This window comes from Eremothecium gossypii, chromosome III (genome assembly GCF_000091025.4).
Source record: "Eremothecium gossypii ATCC 10895 chromosome III, complete sequence".
Lineage (NCBI taxonomy): Eukaryota > Fungi > Ascomycota > Saccharomycetes > Saccharomycetales > Saccharomycetaceae > Eremothecium > Eremothecium gossypii.
This window is the reverse complement of record NC_005784.3, coordinates 891,485-907,494: the sequence shown is the minus strand read 5'-3', so window position 1 is coordinate 907,494 and position 16,010 is coordinate 891,485. Positions and strand designations below refer to the sequence as shown.

General features: G+C 47.6%; 2 protein-coding genes across 2 annotated transcripts, besides 2 other annotated features; one reads left to right on the top strand and one right to left on the bottom strand.

The window, feature by feature from the left end:
- Window positions 1-363: a telomere (Chromosome III right end terminal telomere repeat. Composed of approximately 20 copies of a 24 base repeat unit, and occasionally sequence varients of this repeat.).
- Window positions 364-9,992: a telomere (Chromosome III right subtelomeric sequence. Shares some sequence similarity with other subtelomeric regions.).
- A 99-nt stretch (window positions 9,993-10,091) lies between these two features.
- JLP1 (sulfonate dioxygenase) lies at window positions 10,092-11,252 on the top strand (the record flags this gene model as incomplete). Its single annotated transcript, NM_209048.2, has 1 exon — window positions 10,092-11,252. One exon carries the CDS (start codon window positions 10,092-10,094, stop codon window positions 11,250-11,252), a length of 1,161 nt encoding a protein of 386 aa, NP_983695.2.
- Window positions 11,253-11,654: 402 nt separating this feature from the next.
- On the bottom strand, window positions 11,655-15,974 carry LTE1 (mitotic regulator LTE1; the record flags this gene model as incomplete). Its single annotated transcript, NM_209047.1, has 1 exon — window positions 11,655-15,974. The coding sequence occupies one exon, from the start codon at window positions 15,972-15,974 to the stop codon at window positions 11,655-11,657; it is 4,320 nt and encodes a 1,439-aa protein (NP_983694.1).
- Between the last annotated feature and the right edge of the window lie 36 nt (window positions 15,975-16,010).

The window sequence follows — 16,010 nt, the reverse complement described above, 5'->3', positions numbered from 1 at the left end:
CACCGCTGAGAGACCCATACACCACACCGCTGAGAGACCCATACACCACACCGCTGAGAGACCCATACACCACACCGCTGAGAGACCCATACACCACACCGCTGAGAGACCCATACACCACACCGCTGAGAGACCCATACACCACACCGTTGAGAGACCCATACACCACACCGCTGAGAGACCCATACACCACACCGTTGAGAGACCCATACACCACACCGCTGAGAGACCCATACACCACACCGCTGAGAGACCCATACACCACACCGCTGAGAGACCCATACACCACACCGTTGAGAGACCCATACACCACACCGCTGAGAGACCCATACACCACACCGCTGAGAGACCCATACACCACATTCATATGCCTGTTGCGCGCTGCTGCTTCTGCCTGCACCTGCCCTGCCCACGAATACACCGCCCGGAAAACTAGCCGCCGGCAGGAGTGCCCTGCGTCAAAATCTGAGAAGCAGCCTGTGCGGAGTTCTCTGTGCAGACTACTCTGCATCTGGGGCGACAGTGCCCAGCATAGACCCCGCAGGCCTTGTCGGGGTTGTCCCTCCGTACACCGAAACCAAACCGTTATGGCAGACCGCCGCAAACGGTACTTTCACTGACGGAAAATCTCATGTCATAGGGCATAGTATTTTATAGTAATTATCTATGTATCGGTTTCAGGTACTACATAGCTGTGCGCCACGCTTCTCGGCGCTTCACCAAATCTCGAAGCACCGGCGATAGACATATTCCTCGCTCATCCCTTGAGCCCGCCAGTATGCGATGCACTCATGAGGGTAAGCCCACACGCTCGTCGCTAACATTCCAGTTAAAGCTGCAAGTTGGAATACTTTCATCTCTCTTTGTAGCGGCTTACTCTGTTACATCCAGGAGCGGCCACTACCGCGGACCAGCCCCTTTTATACCGTTAGCCAGCATATGTTCCTTACGTCCTACACTAGTCCCACACAGGCCCCTTGCTACACCGCCCCTCGCTAACCTGCGGGCATGCGCTAGGTCGCATCTCCGCCAGATGCGCTTAGAGCTACGCTCAGATTTTCGCTCGTGCAGCCTTATCCATACCATACGTCACACCGAGCACAGGCATATTTCTCGTGGTTTCGCGGATTTATTGGCTTATCCATGCAAGCGAGTCACGCAGGGCTAGGTATTCTACAGTGGTGCACGCCGCGGCATATTCTTCGCAACCTTCGCAAGTTACTGTTGCACCCGACACGGCGCTCGGCTGTCTCATATCGCGCTGCGCGCCGCGTAGCTCTCAGCAGGCCTTGTATTCTACGATGAGCGCTGTTTGTCGGACAGGGCATTATAGTAGCCCGCGAAGAATACTGCTCATATATCCGGCCATCGAACCCCGCTTGCAGAGGCTTCGGAGAACAGACCAAACATAGACAACATATATTGCTATAATCTATGTTTTGCTTGCATATAAATGGGTCATAGATTTATTGGTTTATATTTATTTTTTGAGAGCGCGCTGTCCATGCTTGTCATCTTATTGAAGATAGAAGGAATCCAAGCATTTGAAGTGTGTTGGTGCGGATCCATCACCAATATCGCTCCTTTCCAAAGGCAATTGCCATCATCACGGCCGAAACCGTGTCTGGGCCTTACTCGTACTCAGCTTCCTGATCATCATAGTCGTAGCTATATCTCCGAGGACTGCCGCTATACCTCTGAGGACTGCTATACCGTTGTCCGGCAAGGCCCCGGCGGCTCGTTGTGCGGAGTGCGCACGCCGCTCCCCAGAGTGTGCACCCCGTGCACCACTGAGAGACCCGCCTGCTGCGCGCCTCCACGCGCGCGCGATCTCCCTCACGCGTCCTGCCTCTGCGACTGTCCTCTCTCCGCCTGTTGCGCGCCAGTGCTTGTGTCTGCCTCTGCCCTCCCTCTATTCTCTGCACCCTCTATCTCCACCCTGCCTTCATCATCTGCCCTTCTTACGTGACTCTGCCTCTGCCCCTGTCCGGCGAGCCCTGCCCACGAATACACCGCCCGGAAAAACTAGCCGCCGGCAGGAGTGCCCTGCGTTGAAATCTGAGAAGTAGCCTGTGCAGAGCTCTCTGTGGAGAACTACCCTGCATCTGAAGGCACAGTGAAGGCACAGTGCCCAGCGTAGACGGCGCAGGCCTTGTCCGGGGTTGTCCCTCCATACACCGAAACCAAACCGTTATGGCAGACCGCCGTGTCATCGCGCTACCACGGCCCACGCCATCCCCCGCAGTCTTCGCTAACGGCCCCATAAACTCCACATTCCAGAGCGTTAGGGTGGTTTTTTGTAGCCTCGCCACACCTAGTCAATCTTGAACCGCAAACGGCACTTTCCGCCTGGAAAATCTAATGTCATAAAGTATAGTATTTTATAGTAATTAACCTATATATCGGTTCAGGTACTACATAGATGGTGCGTTAGGTCTCCTATCTTTCAGTCGCGCACGCAGAGATACGCTCAGCTGTGCCGCGCAAGCTACATTGGCCACGGACTAATAGCGAGTGGGTGTACATGCCAAGCCTGCACGTCTGTCAATTCACTACCGTGCAACTAGTTTTTCCGGAGTGCGCGCGCCGGAGTAACTGTCCGGATCGCCATGATGCGAGATATCTGGGGGCTGCGTGCTGCGCGGCCTTCTCGAAGCCACCCGCTGCGAGATATATGTGGTGGGGTGCCTGCGTACACGTCTGAGGGTTCCGGGGAAGCACCAACGAGAAAGACTTGGAGAGGCGGACTGTGCGCCATTCGTACGTCGACACCATCGTGCGTTTCCTGGCGCGGCAGTCACCCCGCGTTCGCCATAAAAACTGCCAGCTGAATCTGCTATTTACACTGGCCCGCTGCCCGCAATCGCCGACATGCTGCGCGAGATAGAGAGCAGGCCCCTCATCGAAAAGCATAAGGTTGATGAAGTAAAAGACACTTCTCTGAAACGATTCCATTACAGACTGGCCATATCCTGGCTATTCTTCTGCGTCGGCCATGTTGCTTTCTGTTACTTAGTTTTGGCCATACCCCGGCAACTGCCCCAAGATGAACATGTGAAGGAGTTCACTTCCGTCTTCGAACCTTATATATTTTGCAGTTGCATACAGTTTGGGTTAATGATACTGCTGATGGTGCCGGCTGGGCGCCTGATGAAGGGATGGAAGTTCACGGCTTTGGTACTATGTTCAATATACCCGCTAGCAATTGATCCAGAGTTACTGTGTGTTAGTGGTTGCTTAGTAAACCTCTTTCCATCAGTTAAGTTCGGGCCTCTGGATGCTATTGCAAAACATACTACTTGGGAGGTCCGTGCTATGTGCCTGGTCGTGGCCTGGGTTTCGGTACCTGCAACCTTCAAACTGGCCTTCAAACGTGTGCTGCATAAAGAGAAAGAGGCAGCATCCTCTTTCGAGGGTTCTGCTCGTGTATCTGACACGGATGCTGAGCTCCGGTTCAAATCTTTTGAACGGAAACTAGTCATGGCGGTCCCTTTTGTCTTTATATTTTACTATCCTCTCCTGGTATTTATGGTTGTCAGGTCATACCTGGACTTGGTTAAAAGTGAGAGTTTTGGCAAGTCTGCACTGTACAGTCGCGTACTTGTGGAAACTGCATTCTCTTGTTTGGGAGCATTGCGTTTCACACTGCTCCACACTTTTTTCCTGTTGATCTCAAAGAACATGGAAGGGCCGTTCCTTTCTATCTGGACCCTTTCAATCTACATGTATCTCTTTTTGAAAGCCTACCACAGCTTCATACTTTCCACCGTCAGGCTTGTGGGGCTGATAAATTAATGCTATATCCACTACATATGATCGCGAGAAATACACATTGCTGCTCGGGCACGCTGAACAGAGGAGCTTTAACAAAGTAGAAACCCATGCTACCTCGTATCCTTACCACTAGTAAAAAATCGCTTTGAGAGTTGGGAAGTGAGTAACTGAAGTACCTGCGAGCCTGCTGGTTAAGGTTGGATGTCTAAGCGCTGAGAGCCCCATGTTTTGTAGTGCGATCTCATCTGTATTTGGAAGGGAACGCACCAGACGGGGGTGACTCGCAGAAGCTGCCAGAGGAGAGAGAAAACATAGAAAATATATTTATATTATCTATATTCAGTTTACATAAGAATGTGTCATAATTTTATTGTTTTTAGATTTCGACTTGCGAGTGCCCTGCATATGACTATCCTTTTATTCTAGATTCAGTGCTAGCTAGTCGCAAGGAAATCGATATCGTAATTCCCATTTAGAACAAGATACAAATTAGCGAATTTCCCGGAAAAACCGGTCTTATAATACAGCATCATTGCCGAATCCATACCAGTCCTTCAATTAAACTTCCGAATCAAAAAAGGCCCGGCGCGGTCTCAAGAATCTTTTCGCCAGTACTCGAATGGTGACTATCAGCAAGCGACTCTTCACTACCCGAAACGACCAGTATATTTGTGTGCAGCAAATGATTTAAGGCTCTCGAGACACCTCTTATTGGCGTCCTATGTGTTCTGTGCACGCCCTGGCCCCGATAAAGAATGCAGGTCGCCTAATAGTAATTACTAACCGTTTTTTAAATCGCCGTCTTGGTTGAGACCTGTGAAACGATAATCCCATTTATACCAGATGAACTCGCCGCACTATAGTGTCCGTAATTCAGCACTGTGGATTCCGAGTTAGGGTGCGCGAAGTAGCAAATTTGTGTATTCCTCCATAATAAGGATATCCAATGCCAGTATAATAAGTTCCATTGTTTTTCGATCGGTAAAACAGCTGGGGTGATTTTCGCATCGGAAAGTGCCAGGTTTTAGTACATGAAAATGTGGTGATGTTATACATAATTTACTGGAGTAAGCAGAGTGGCATGTATGCTTCATCAGGGAATGCTGGACTCCTTTAAACTGCTAGTTACATGAGTTCTATGAAGGGCTGGAATATATGCTGTTTCCGGGCAAGAATAACGAATGAGTAAAGCCATTGGGGGTGCATCAGATGGGTCACTTTAGCCTGGCTTATGAAGATTCACCATTGCGCCACCACATGTGCAGGCAACGATATGAAATAGGAAGCCGTCTATTTTACAATGAATGGCATAAAAGCACCGCATTTCTTGGGGGATAGATTTCTAAATTGAATATCCCTATATAGTGTGCGAGATGAAATTATCCAGTGCTATCTTTTTGTTAACAAGTGCAAGCTCTATCCTCGCTCTGGGACCTGCTTTGCAAAAAGGACTAGGCATTGGAGTGGAAAGGCCTTATGATGGTAACATTGAGCGCCGTGACCAGAAACCTGATTGCAATGATGGACGCTGGCATCCAGAATGTCGGAAAGACTATGGTGGCGACGACGGCCAGGAGCAACAACCTTAGCTCAGACTTGGTGGCGATGATGAGGCCTAATTTCTTGAAGCCGGTTTTTATCTGGCATTACAAGGGATCTACAATAAAATGACAACCGTAGACAATAACCTCCCAAGAAACGCAAAAACAATGGACTTATGTCCCATTTATATGTAAACCGAAAATAGATTGTGACAGTATCTTTTCTATATTTTCTCTATTCTTTGGAAGCTTCTGCAACTGCTAGCATTTGATGGGCATGGGTTTCTACTTTGTTAATTTGCTCTGTTTAGTGCGCACGAGCAGCAATGTGTATTTCTTGAGATCATATGTAGTGGATATAGCAGTATTATGTCAGCCCACAAAGCTGACGATGGAAAGTGTAAAGTAGTAACAGATATGCAAAAAGAGATAGGTGTGTAATGGAAGAGCCCAGGTATCAAGGAGCGGCTCTATTTTCCCTGAGATCAAATTGTAAATCTCTCTTCGTGAATTCTCCCCAATAAATAGTTGAGCATACTGAATGGCCAGTAAGATAGCGCGTATGAACATTGGATATTTATCGCTTCCAGTCCATAGGCATCCAACAGATAGGGAGATGTCGATGTGCCACTTCATCTGGTGTCGGACAGGCATCCTAGCGCTTTGGTAATATTTGGGTCTAGTAGTAATATATAGCTGATGATATAAAAACAGTTTGGTACACGGCACTAAACCATCTTGCTTTGACCGTATCGAGCCCGCTCAGGAATATTATCCCTCCTCAAGAATATTAACTTTCTAATGCTTTGATGAGGTGTTGTGAGGCCCTCTTCGGGTTCACCTTTCAAGCCGGACACTTCGCGGAAGATTATGTCGCGTAACCCCGAGAAAATATGCGCTTCTGTGCCTTCATAAATAAAGTAAATCTCTTAGAAATATCCGTACAAAAACTTCCAAGATGATCTCGTAGGATTTTCATAGGCACCTATAATGCCGGGGCGCATACTCGGAAAGACATGCCTCATAAGCAACTTAATGCCTTCGGTTAAAAATAACGAGTCAGAGTCACTTAATCACAAGCTCAAGGTGACGGTAGTTACTACTCAATAACTGATGAGAATAGAAACCTCAATGCCCCATTAATAATACCTGGAGCTCCCCTCAATTAGCAGGTTACAACCGGAGTCCCGGGCACTAGGCATACATCGTACTATAGCATATCTCCGCCCATATTATCTGCAAGATATAAAGTAAGATGCGTCTAAGTTCTCAGATTGCAACTGTAGAAAGATCTTGTCAAGAACTAAAATATACGTAGCCTAAACTAATGAAACCTCCTTATTCTCCCATATAGGCCAGGATATTACCGTCTCTAGAGCTTTAGTCTTAATTCAAAAACGCCTTGGTTATAGCCAAAGGCCTATAGATTTGTTCATAAACCTGAATCAAATGAATTAATAAGTATTTAATGATTATAATTATGTAGGTTTTTACTAACTTTCAAACAGGAGGTCATATACGCCCTAATAAAGTATCAAGACTCATATCTGAATGGAAGTAAGCCCGGAAAATGAAGCGAAAATGAATATTTCCGGTAATACAAATAAGAGGCAACTTAAATTAATACCTTTTTATGCTTCCAATGTATAACTACCAATAAACCAGCTGACATAAAAAGTAGAGATGGGGATGGATCAAAAACATGTTGATGATCACCACTTCTTGCCTCATATTCACTACAGTATGTTATGTTATAGTCGGTTCTACAGGGGATTTTGTGCTGTTGATAATATATAGGCTAAGGGCTAAATATATCTCATTTGATTCCTATTAGCGTAGCTTTTAAAAACGCTATATTTACAAGAAGGCAGATTTACTTTCCGAGTTCATGAAACCTGTCTTTCGTGTAAATTAAATAAAAGGACAAACTAATTTTCGGGTACAAATACAGGCTACTCTTCAGTCTATCGATGATTTTCTAGCATGGTGTGCAGAACAATGACACTGACGCTGACGTTCGTGCGTTAAAGAAAATTCTGGCGCGGCAAAGAGTAATCATCTGTAAAATACCATAACACTCGCCGAATATGGTGGCTCTCAGCGTGATGCACTATTGGGGAAATCTGCTTCATGGATTGTGCTTTATCTTGTAAGATCCAAGCAAGTTTCTTACTTACGACTCTTAGTTTTTGTCCAGTTCGTAGTCCAATAGCCGTTTGGGTCGTACCTCGTTTTCTGGTGTTACCTTTTATCTTCTGAAACAGACATTACAAGAACAAGAGAGCTTTATAGCTCTCTAGTATTAAATTCACGTACACATTCTACAGAAAGGCTCTGTAATCACAGTAAAAAAGCACATGCAACGGCTAATGGAAACAGGGAAGGACACAAGGTACGGTATAGCTTTGGGTTAACGGTCGAGCAAGCGGAATTGATTTTATTGTACAACGCGCCGTCATTGTAGGTTGTCTGTACGCTTGCAGTGGGCTGTAGTAATAGATTACCGATCACTGTGCATTCGCGACAACCTTCGGGCCCGTAGACTATTGGACTTGGAAACGTGCATTGCCTCAGGTCAGCAGCTGTAAGGATAGGCAAGTTATTCAGCACGCTGAACACGTGAGTAGAACGACTCTCCCCCACATTAGAAGCAAACAGACCGTCTGGCTGAGGGCACACGCAGCGCAAGGCAGAGCGAGCAGCATTTCGAACATGTTTTACGCCCGTGTGAAGGGGCTCGCATAGAAACACGCCATCTTTGTTGCAAATGCAGCTGAATTTAGCGGAGAATCCTCGGCTCCTCATGGTGATTTGCCTGTCATCATCGTTCGAAATCACGGCAATCGCACGGGCTATGCTAGAATACAACTGAGTGCATACGATGATCTTAACGATTGTCATTGTCGTTGATCAACAGACGCCAGCAGGCTGTCGCCTGTGCGTTGTTGGATTATGATTCTTTATATCCAAGGCGCATGTGTATCTTTTCGCATCCGGACCATTCTATCACCCATGACCTGTGCTCTTTTGCCGATGCGGAAGCCTGTAGCTGGATCGCGCAAAGCTAGGAACATGTCCCTCTATAGACCTTAGTCATCTGTTGCGGACTTAGCTTCGGTTCATAAGCCCCACCAATTTGTGGGTTGCAAGCCGCTGCGCCGCAACTTAGAAAGCAAACCAAAATCGGCACACGACCCGAATTCATCGACCGCAGCTTTGTCCTGCTTGCTGATGTCGAGAATAAAGCGCTTGCATTCACGCCCAAATATCTTCAGGTCATACAAAGCGCAGACGATATTTGTAACGTGCGCACCGATGCGGTGCAACAATGCCCACCTACTATTCTTGCGAGAAGCACCATTATTCCGAAAGCTATCCTCACAGCTCTTTCAGCAGAAGAATATCGAACTGCTGCGGGGTAGAGCTTGGGCTACAAAGACAAGTGTCACCTAGCCGCTTGCCAACGTTTGTATACGCGCTTTTATTAGCTACTTGTGTGTGTGTAGCTAATTCGTGGAAGGCAACCCAGGTAGAATTGTAGACATCTCACCACTTGAGCATGATAAGCTGGATCCGTACACTCGCGCGGCTGTTTAGGTCGCTGGCAACGCCCCTACTGCATACGGTGTTACACAACAGTTCCGGTATCAGATACCGCCCTTCTGCGCCTACTGGATGTTTCATCCCGTTACCATACGCGATTCGTGCTGTACGACGTGCGAAACCACCTGGGCATTGTTCGTGGCCCCTAAAAGGAGAAGCTCTAAGCATGGACATGCACCGGCCGTGACCTGTATTTGCCTGCTGGTCAGAAAAAGCTGTATCGAAATGCTTCTCAGATCGGCCGGAGGATTCCTGCTAGGATTCCTGCTAAGAAATCTCGGGCAGCCTATCACCTGCAGAATGAGCCGCAGTGCAGAATGTCATGTATGCGCTCGGCTGTGGCTTGTGTCCCTGGGTGTAAGGTTTGTGACGAGTTTGGGGGGGGGGGGGGGGGGCAAATTTCACCTCTTTGTTAGGCTGCACTGTGCAGAGTGGGGGGTCTGGTGCTTGGACGCTAGCGACTCAGGGAAAGCTAGTGACTAAGGGAAGGCTAGCGACAGAGGGAAGGCTATTAATTGCTGCAGAGGCAAACCGGTTCGTAAGTAATATGTAAGAGTGGGTGCATACAAATTTGCTTTATTTGTAGTCTATGTTCAGGTTTTTGTCGGTCAAACAACATTTCCAGTTGCAAATGCGGTTTCAGGCTGCACTTGTCGTAAAATATTGTACGGACCGTAGTCAACGTGGACCTTACGAGTAGTCCTCGAAGTCACTGTGCTGCTGTGACTTTTTTTGTCTGCATACCTCATTTGTAGTCGCTAGCTTATGGTAGCCATTTTGTCGTTTTCATAATTTTGGGTCACGATGTGGCTCCTGCGTTCAACGCACGCAACACCAGCACTGCTGCGTAGTTGCTTAGCAGGTCTATTACTGAAGACTTAGCCCACAGAATAATTTCCTGTAGGTAATTGTGGATATATAGGTCACGTGATAATACTGCTATCTTGAAGACGGTGACCGCTGTCACGTTCATGCGGAGGAGCAATAAGAAGCACCGAGTCTCCGTGTCTGCATGGAAGACACAGAGAGCCATGGTCGGAATACTTTGTTATGAGTTACTAGCTATCGCAAGACAAACCAACCACAGATCAAATATGTAATACGTGCAGATATATAAGTCTGATGTAGGCCCAGTAGTTGCCGGCCTTCATTTTAAAGAGTAGACTAGACAAGATGACAGTTAGAGTAGGAGCTGGGAATGGTGCTAATGGTAATTTTGATACCCATTTTTTTGCTGAACAGGATGAGGTTGGCGACGACGGAATATTAAGATTGGCAAATCGTTATATTTTAAATTCGAAGTTCCCCAAATTTCTTCCAACTTGGGATCATTCGCAAAAGTACCCGCCCTTAGTATTCCATAAGTATTTGGATCCTGCTCTCAGAGCAGATCCTCAGTTACCGAGGTTTTTGAATGAGAACGTCCAAATTTCTAAAATAACGCCCCGGTTCGGAAGCGAGGTTCGTGGCTTGCAACTTTCCTCCTTGGATGCTGCCGGAAAGGACGAATTGGCACTGTTGGCTTCACAAAGGGGAGTCTTAGTCTTTAGAGACCAGGACTTTGCATCCAAGGGCCCGGGTTACTTCGAGCAGTATGGTTCCCATTTCGGAAAATTACATGTTCACCAAACCTCTGGCGCTCCTGCAGGCCATCCATATCTACATGTCACATTTAGACGCCCCGACAGAAAGGAATTTGAGAGGGTTTTCCGTGACCACCATAGCTCCATACGTTTCCACTCGGATGTGTCATATGAGTTACAACCACCGTCTTACACATTCTTCACAGTTCTAGAAGGGCCCGATGGGGGAGGAGATACTTTGTTTAGCGATGCCACGGAAGCATTTAATAGGCTTTCGCCTCCTCTTCAGGACTTTCTGAGTAAGCTACACGTACTGCATAGCGCTAAAGAGCAAGCCCAGAATGCGCAAGAACAGGGTGGAATTCAACGGAGAGAACCGGTCGCACACATTCATCCATTAGTGCGTGTCCATCCTGTGCTCAAGACAAAAAGCTTCTTCGTGAATAGAGGGTTTACAAGAAAGATTGTGGAGCTCAAGCAAACTGAATCCGATCTGCTGCTAGATTTTATATATAATATCATCGAGAACACGCATGATCTCCAGTTAAGGGCAAGCTGGGAACCTGGTACTGTAACTGTCTGGGACAATAGGCGTGTTAACCATTCGGCCATCATTGATTGGGAAGAGCCTGTTTCTAGACATGGCGTCAGAATCACTCCTCATGGCGAGAGACCCGTTGAGGATTTGAAGTATCTGAACGATGGGGATTATTACACGAGCCAAGCGGAAGTGGACTATTTCACCGAATGAGATGATTTATGTATTTTTGATCTGTGCCTAAACACATTTAGATATGAATATAGGCTATATATGCTTAGCCTAAACACAATATATACATGCATGAAATGTACTTGCGTCTTTTAAAGAAGGCTAGACAATTTTAGACACTAGTGAACGTCAAAGAACTTGGTAAGTTTCAGAACACGCTTCATTTGTGGTATCTTTAAGCTCTCTTATTGCTACAGAACGTGATTCATGGAACTTCTTCTAGAAACTTGAAGTTTTCTTTATTACAAAGACATATATATATTTGTATTGTCCTTATTATATTATGATATATATTATTAAATAAAGTACTCTAAATTTGATCCGACGGTCATAGACATCACATATGAATGAATTTACAAAAGGAGTGACAGCCATCCAGCATTATTAAAAGGAAGTTAAATATCCAATTTCCTCATGAGACAACGCACTGATATACACGCATTTGCTCAATAAGTCCTCGTCGGCCCGTATATCATAAAACCTTGCCCACTGGACTCGCTGTATGAAGTTCTTCACAATTTGAACATTAGTCTGGAACTTATTGTAGTTAACAATTTCATTTGGGACAATCCAGTCGCGTTTCTCAGAGTTTAATGCCAGGTCCGAGAGGTAGACTACCAAGAAGGGTATACACCCCTTAATAGGATCAATACTGTTGAGTAGGTTGCGCACGTTGTGATAATTGCGGTCCAAGCTTGGGATACTTTTTAAGTGCTCCCATGTGAGCATGTCAGCTGGCTCAATTAAGCGCCATGAGCTGGTAAACTTCTGAACAACGACCGAGTTTAATGCAAGAACTATTTCCATGACGGTATTATAATTTTGATACATTCGGCAATGTTCCGCAACGTGGATTAATCTTTGAATAGCGTTTCTTCGTAGCTTAATATCCGTAGTCATGACCAGTTCAGAAATTATCCAATCAACAGTAAGATTGAACCTAGCAATCGCAAGATCTATGCCTGACAACTCTTCATTATGCAATAACAACTGAAGCCAACTCGTCACCCTTGGTAGGGACTTCTTCATGTTAAGGTCAAGGAGGTCTTTCCAGTCTATTTCATTCATTACTTCTCGCTCAATCAACGTCATTTGCTTAGCGATGGAACATGAATCATACATTAAAATAAATGGGACATGGTGTTCAACATTCTTTATGTTTAGTCTCGGATCTTGCAGTTTGTAGGTTTCTAGCAACTCCCGTATTTCACGGTCTGACAGTTTAGGGCTTTGTTCTTCAGAAGAAGTGTCCTCTGTAGCAGAGGAAAATATGTCCGTCATAGTACGCCTTCTTTCGATAAACATGGATTGTCGTTTATTCATAGTCTTAGAAGAGGGAAATCGCCATTTTTGGAAATCAAGCTTTTCGACTTCTTTTGCTAACACACTACTACGTGGGCTGTTCAATTTCGAAGCAGTATTGTCCTCTTTGGCGGGCTTAGCAAATGTCCCTTCTAATTTCATAAGTGCAACTGCAACTGGATCTGAACTGTTTTCATTATTTGAACTAGAGGTTGCTGGAGGGGTTAAATTATTTGCATCATCGTTCGGATTCTCTGTTTCTATTCTCTCAGCTGAAGGATTTGTCTCTTTCAGCTTTGAAATAATGAGTGCAAGGTCTGCATCATTGCCTGATGGGCATACCGGAGGTTCCTTAGTGGTCATGAATTTTGTTTTCAGCGTTTCCATATCCTTTTTAGGTGATGCATCTTCTGCGGTCTCTCCTGGTGAAAAGATGTATTTATTACCGTTCTCATTGATGTAGCCAAGTAATGAGTCCGGTTGACTAGCAAACCGGGAGCGTCTATAGCGGTCTTCTATCGTAGTGCATTGCCCTGAATATGGATTATGGGAAGGCGAACTTCTGTTTGCCGGTTCACACAAGGCATCTGCAAACGAACTGCTGTTACTGGCACTCGATTCAATGCCAACAGACGAAAATTCCATAGGCTTGGTATCTGTATTTGATGCAGAATCATCTTCGGAGATATTTGTCATGAGATGGGTATTTTTCTGTGGACTCGTCTGGATGGATTCCAATAATACATTGGTCGCTATAGTCGAATCTGTCCCAGATTTGGAAAATGTGCTAGAGCGTCGTCCGGTAGTGATCAGTATCGCCTGTAAATCATTTTCCAAAGCATTTAAGCTCGCCTCTTGTTTTGCGAAGGAATCAGTTTTTTCCATGAACGCTGAAGTGGTATCAAGTAATGGCGATCGGGTAGTCGGAGAGGTGCGATTCCCCGACTTCTTTATAATGCTGATCCTTCCACTGGCTGGGCTTACAGAGGCGTTTTTCGTCACTGGATTTGGAGGAACAGATATCGGGGCAGGCACATTCTTACGATGTAGGGTATCAAAAGAACCTCTAATGTTAATGGGAGGTGATAGCAGGGATGGCCGCATCGGTTTCCTGCTAAAGGTATCATCATGGGACTGTATATTAAACTCCGGCTTCGCCTTAGTGTGCGTATCGCCATTATTAGACCTCATAACAGTTGGGATCGGTTCTGAGATGGAGCGCATTACTGTAGGACAAGCGCCTAATCTGCCAGTGGACTCATCAGTCGGCTCCTGCGTCGTATGAGCTGCTGGGGACCCTGAAGTGGACGCTTCAAATAAAAATTCCCTGAGGTTGGAATGGTTCGTCTTTCTGTTCAAGATTGGTTGGTTGGTATCTAGAGTGCCATCGTTGTGGTTCTCCGTTTGATTACTGGTATTATAGTCGCGCATGGTAATATCCTGCAGATCCGAATCATAGGTAATGGTTGACTCATACGATGGAGGCCGCGCATCTGTCACTTGCGTACTGACGAGAGATGTCTTGGGAGACGTGTCTTCCACAGCCTTAGCATCAAATACTTTATCAGTTGGCGTTTTGATCAGGGCATGTGTGTGGAAGATAACCTGGGGAGGATTTGAGGCTTGAACGGAAGAACCCTCTGCGTTCTCGTCAGCGGATGCTAGAGGCCGTAGGTGGAGGCTGGCTTTGCTGTTTTGGTACCCATCCCTACGAAGAGAGTCCGATAGCAGCATTCGTGAACTACTTCCCCTAAATGCAGATAAAGAAGTAGGCCGTTGGCGTAATGGTGGAGGCGGAGGTAGAGTAACCTTTGTCTGTCTCTGAGAGGCGGTGCGAGTCAATTTAATCACTGATGTCGCAATGGTGCTCACGGTCCTGTACAAATTTAGATTATCAATCACACTGTACTCTTGGCCGTTTCCGAGCGGAGCCTGGTCCAGCAATGGAGCCTCGTTCAGTAAGGGCGGAAAACGTGCCTCGCGTGCCGATGACGAAGTGATTGGAACCTTACCTTCATGCGCTGTCACTTTCTGCAAAACCTCGTTCTCCACCGTGATCAGATGCTCTACCTCTTCTATTGTGCGTGCGCTGAGAATGTCAAATTTTGACGGCGAGATCTCTCTCTCTTCTTGGATATCGCCCTTCGGGCTCTCCAACGAGGAGATCGAAAACACATACTTGATCAGGTTGTCCATAGCCGGTTCTACGGTGCTGGTGCGGTCGCATGCTTTGTGTCTAGACAAATGATTCATTCTCCACTTCGAAAGCAGCCCCGTAACGGCACGATACCCATTGGGACTCCTCGGCTTCTTCTGCGCGCTGGGTTCGCGGCTGCATTCCGCAGCGGCAGGTGGCACGTAGGTCGAATTCACGGTAAACTCCAGCTTCTTGGATGGCGTCGGCGGAAAAAAACTCTCCACTGCGGGCGAGGTCGGATACGCAACCTCCTTGATGACATTGGACACGTTGGTCACCTTCGAGATGTGGCTGATTTTCCGCACATGACTATGAGCGGGAAACGGCGGCTCGAGCGAGCATTGCGGCTTTTGGTTTCCGGACGGGGCGTTCAAGCTGTCTTGCGGATACAAGAACATGCTCGCCGTGCGCTTCTTGATGCGCGTCCCTTGCTTGATGTTGTAGTCGTTGTTGCGCACCGGCAGCTGGAAGTTGTCCTTGGGCCGGTATAGCGACAGCACGCTTTCGTTGCGGAAGCTCGGGTTCGTGCTGCTCTGCCGCGCGTAGAAGCTCAGCCGGCTGTCGCGCTGGAGCCCTGCCTCCGTTTTCAGCTGCGTCACGTCCGGGATCTGGAACTGCAGCCACGCGTCCGCGCTGCGCAGCTCGAACTCCCGCTCCAGGTCCAGGTCGTCCCAGATCAGACGCACAGTGTACGCCCACGTCTTCTTGAGGCTCACCACGATATTCGCCACGATCTTCGGCCGCGTCCCGCCCGCCGCCCCGCCCAGCCCGTTCACGAACGCCAAGAAACGCTCGCGCAGCGCCACGTCCGGCAGGAAGTCCTGCGCAAAGTAGTTGATCACCCAGTGCCGCAGCAGCACAAACGTCCGCACCAGCGTGATCTCCCCCACCACTCGCGCCTTCGCCCGCCCCGCCCCGATCTCGCCCAGCGACCAATCGAACCGCGCCTCCAGCAGCTCCAGCAGCCGCCGCGCCTCCAGGAAGTTCCGATAGACCAAAAAGAAGTCTGCGAACAGCTCGTACTCCACCCCGTCCACCGGCGACGTCAGCGCCGCCACCAGCGCCGTCACGTCGGCCGCCATTATCTGGCGCCCCCGCCCGCCCGCCGCGTACGTGATCACACGTCCCGACGGCGCCGGGTAGTAGTCTGCGGCGCTGAATACCGCCCTGCCGCTCTCTGCCATGTCGTTGCCCTCCGCTCTCATGCTGGCGTTCGGCTCTGCGTTATATACTGCCGGAGC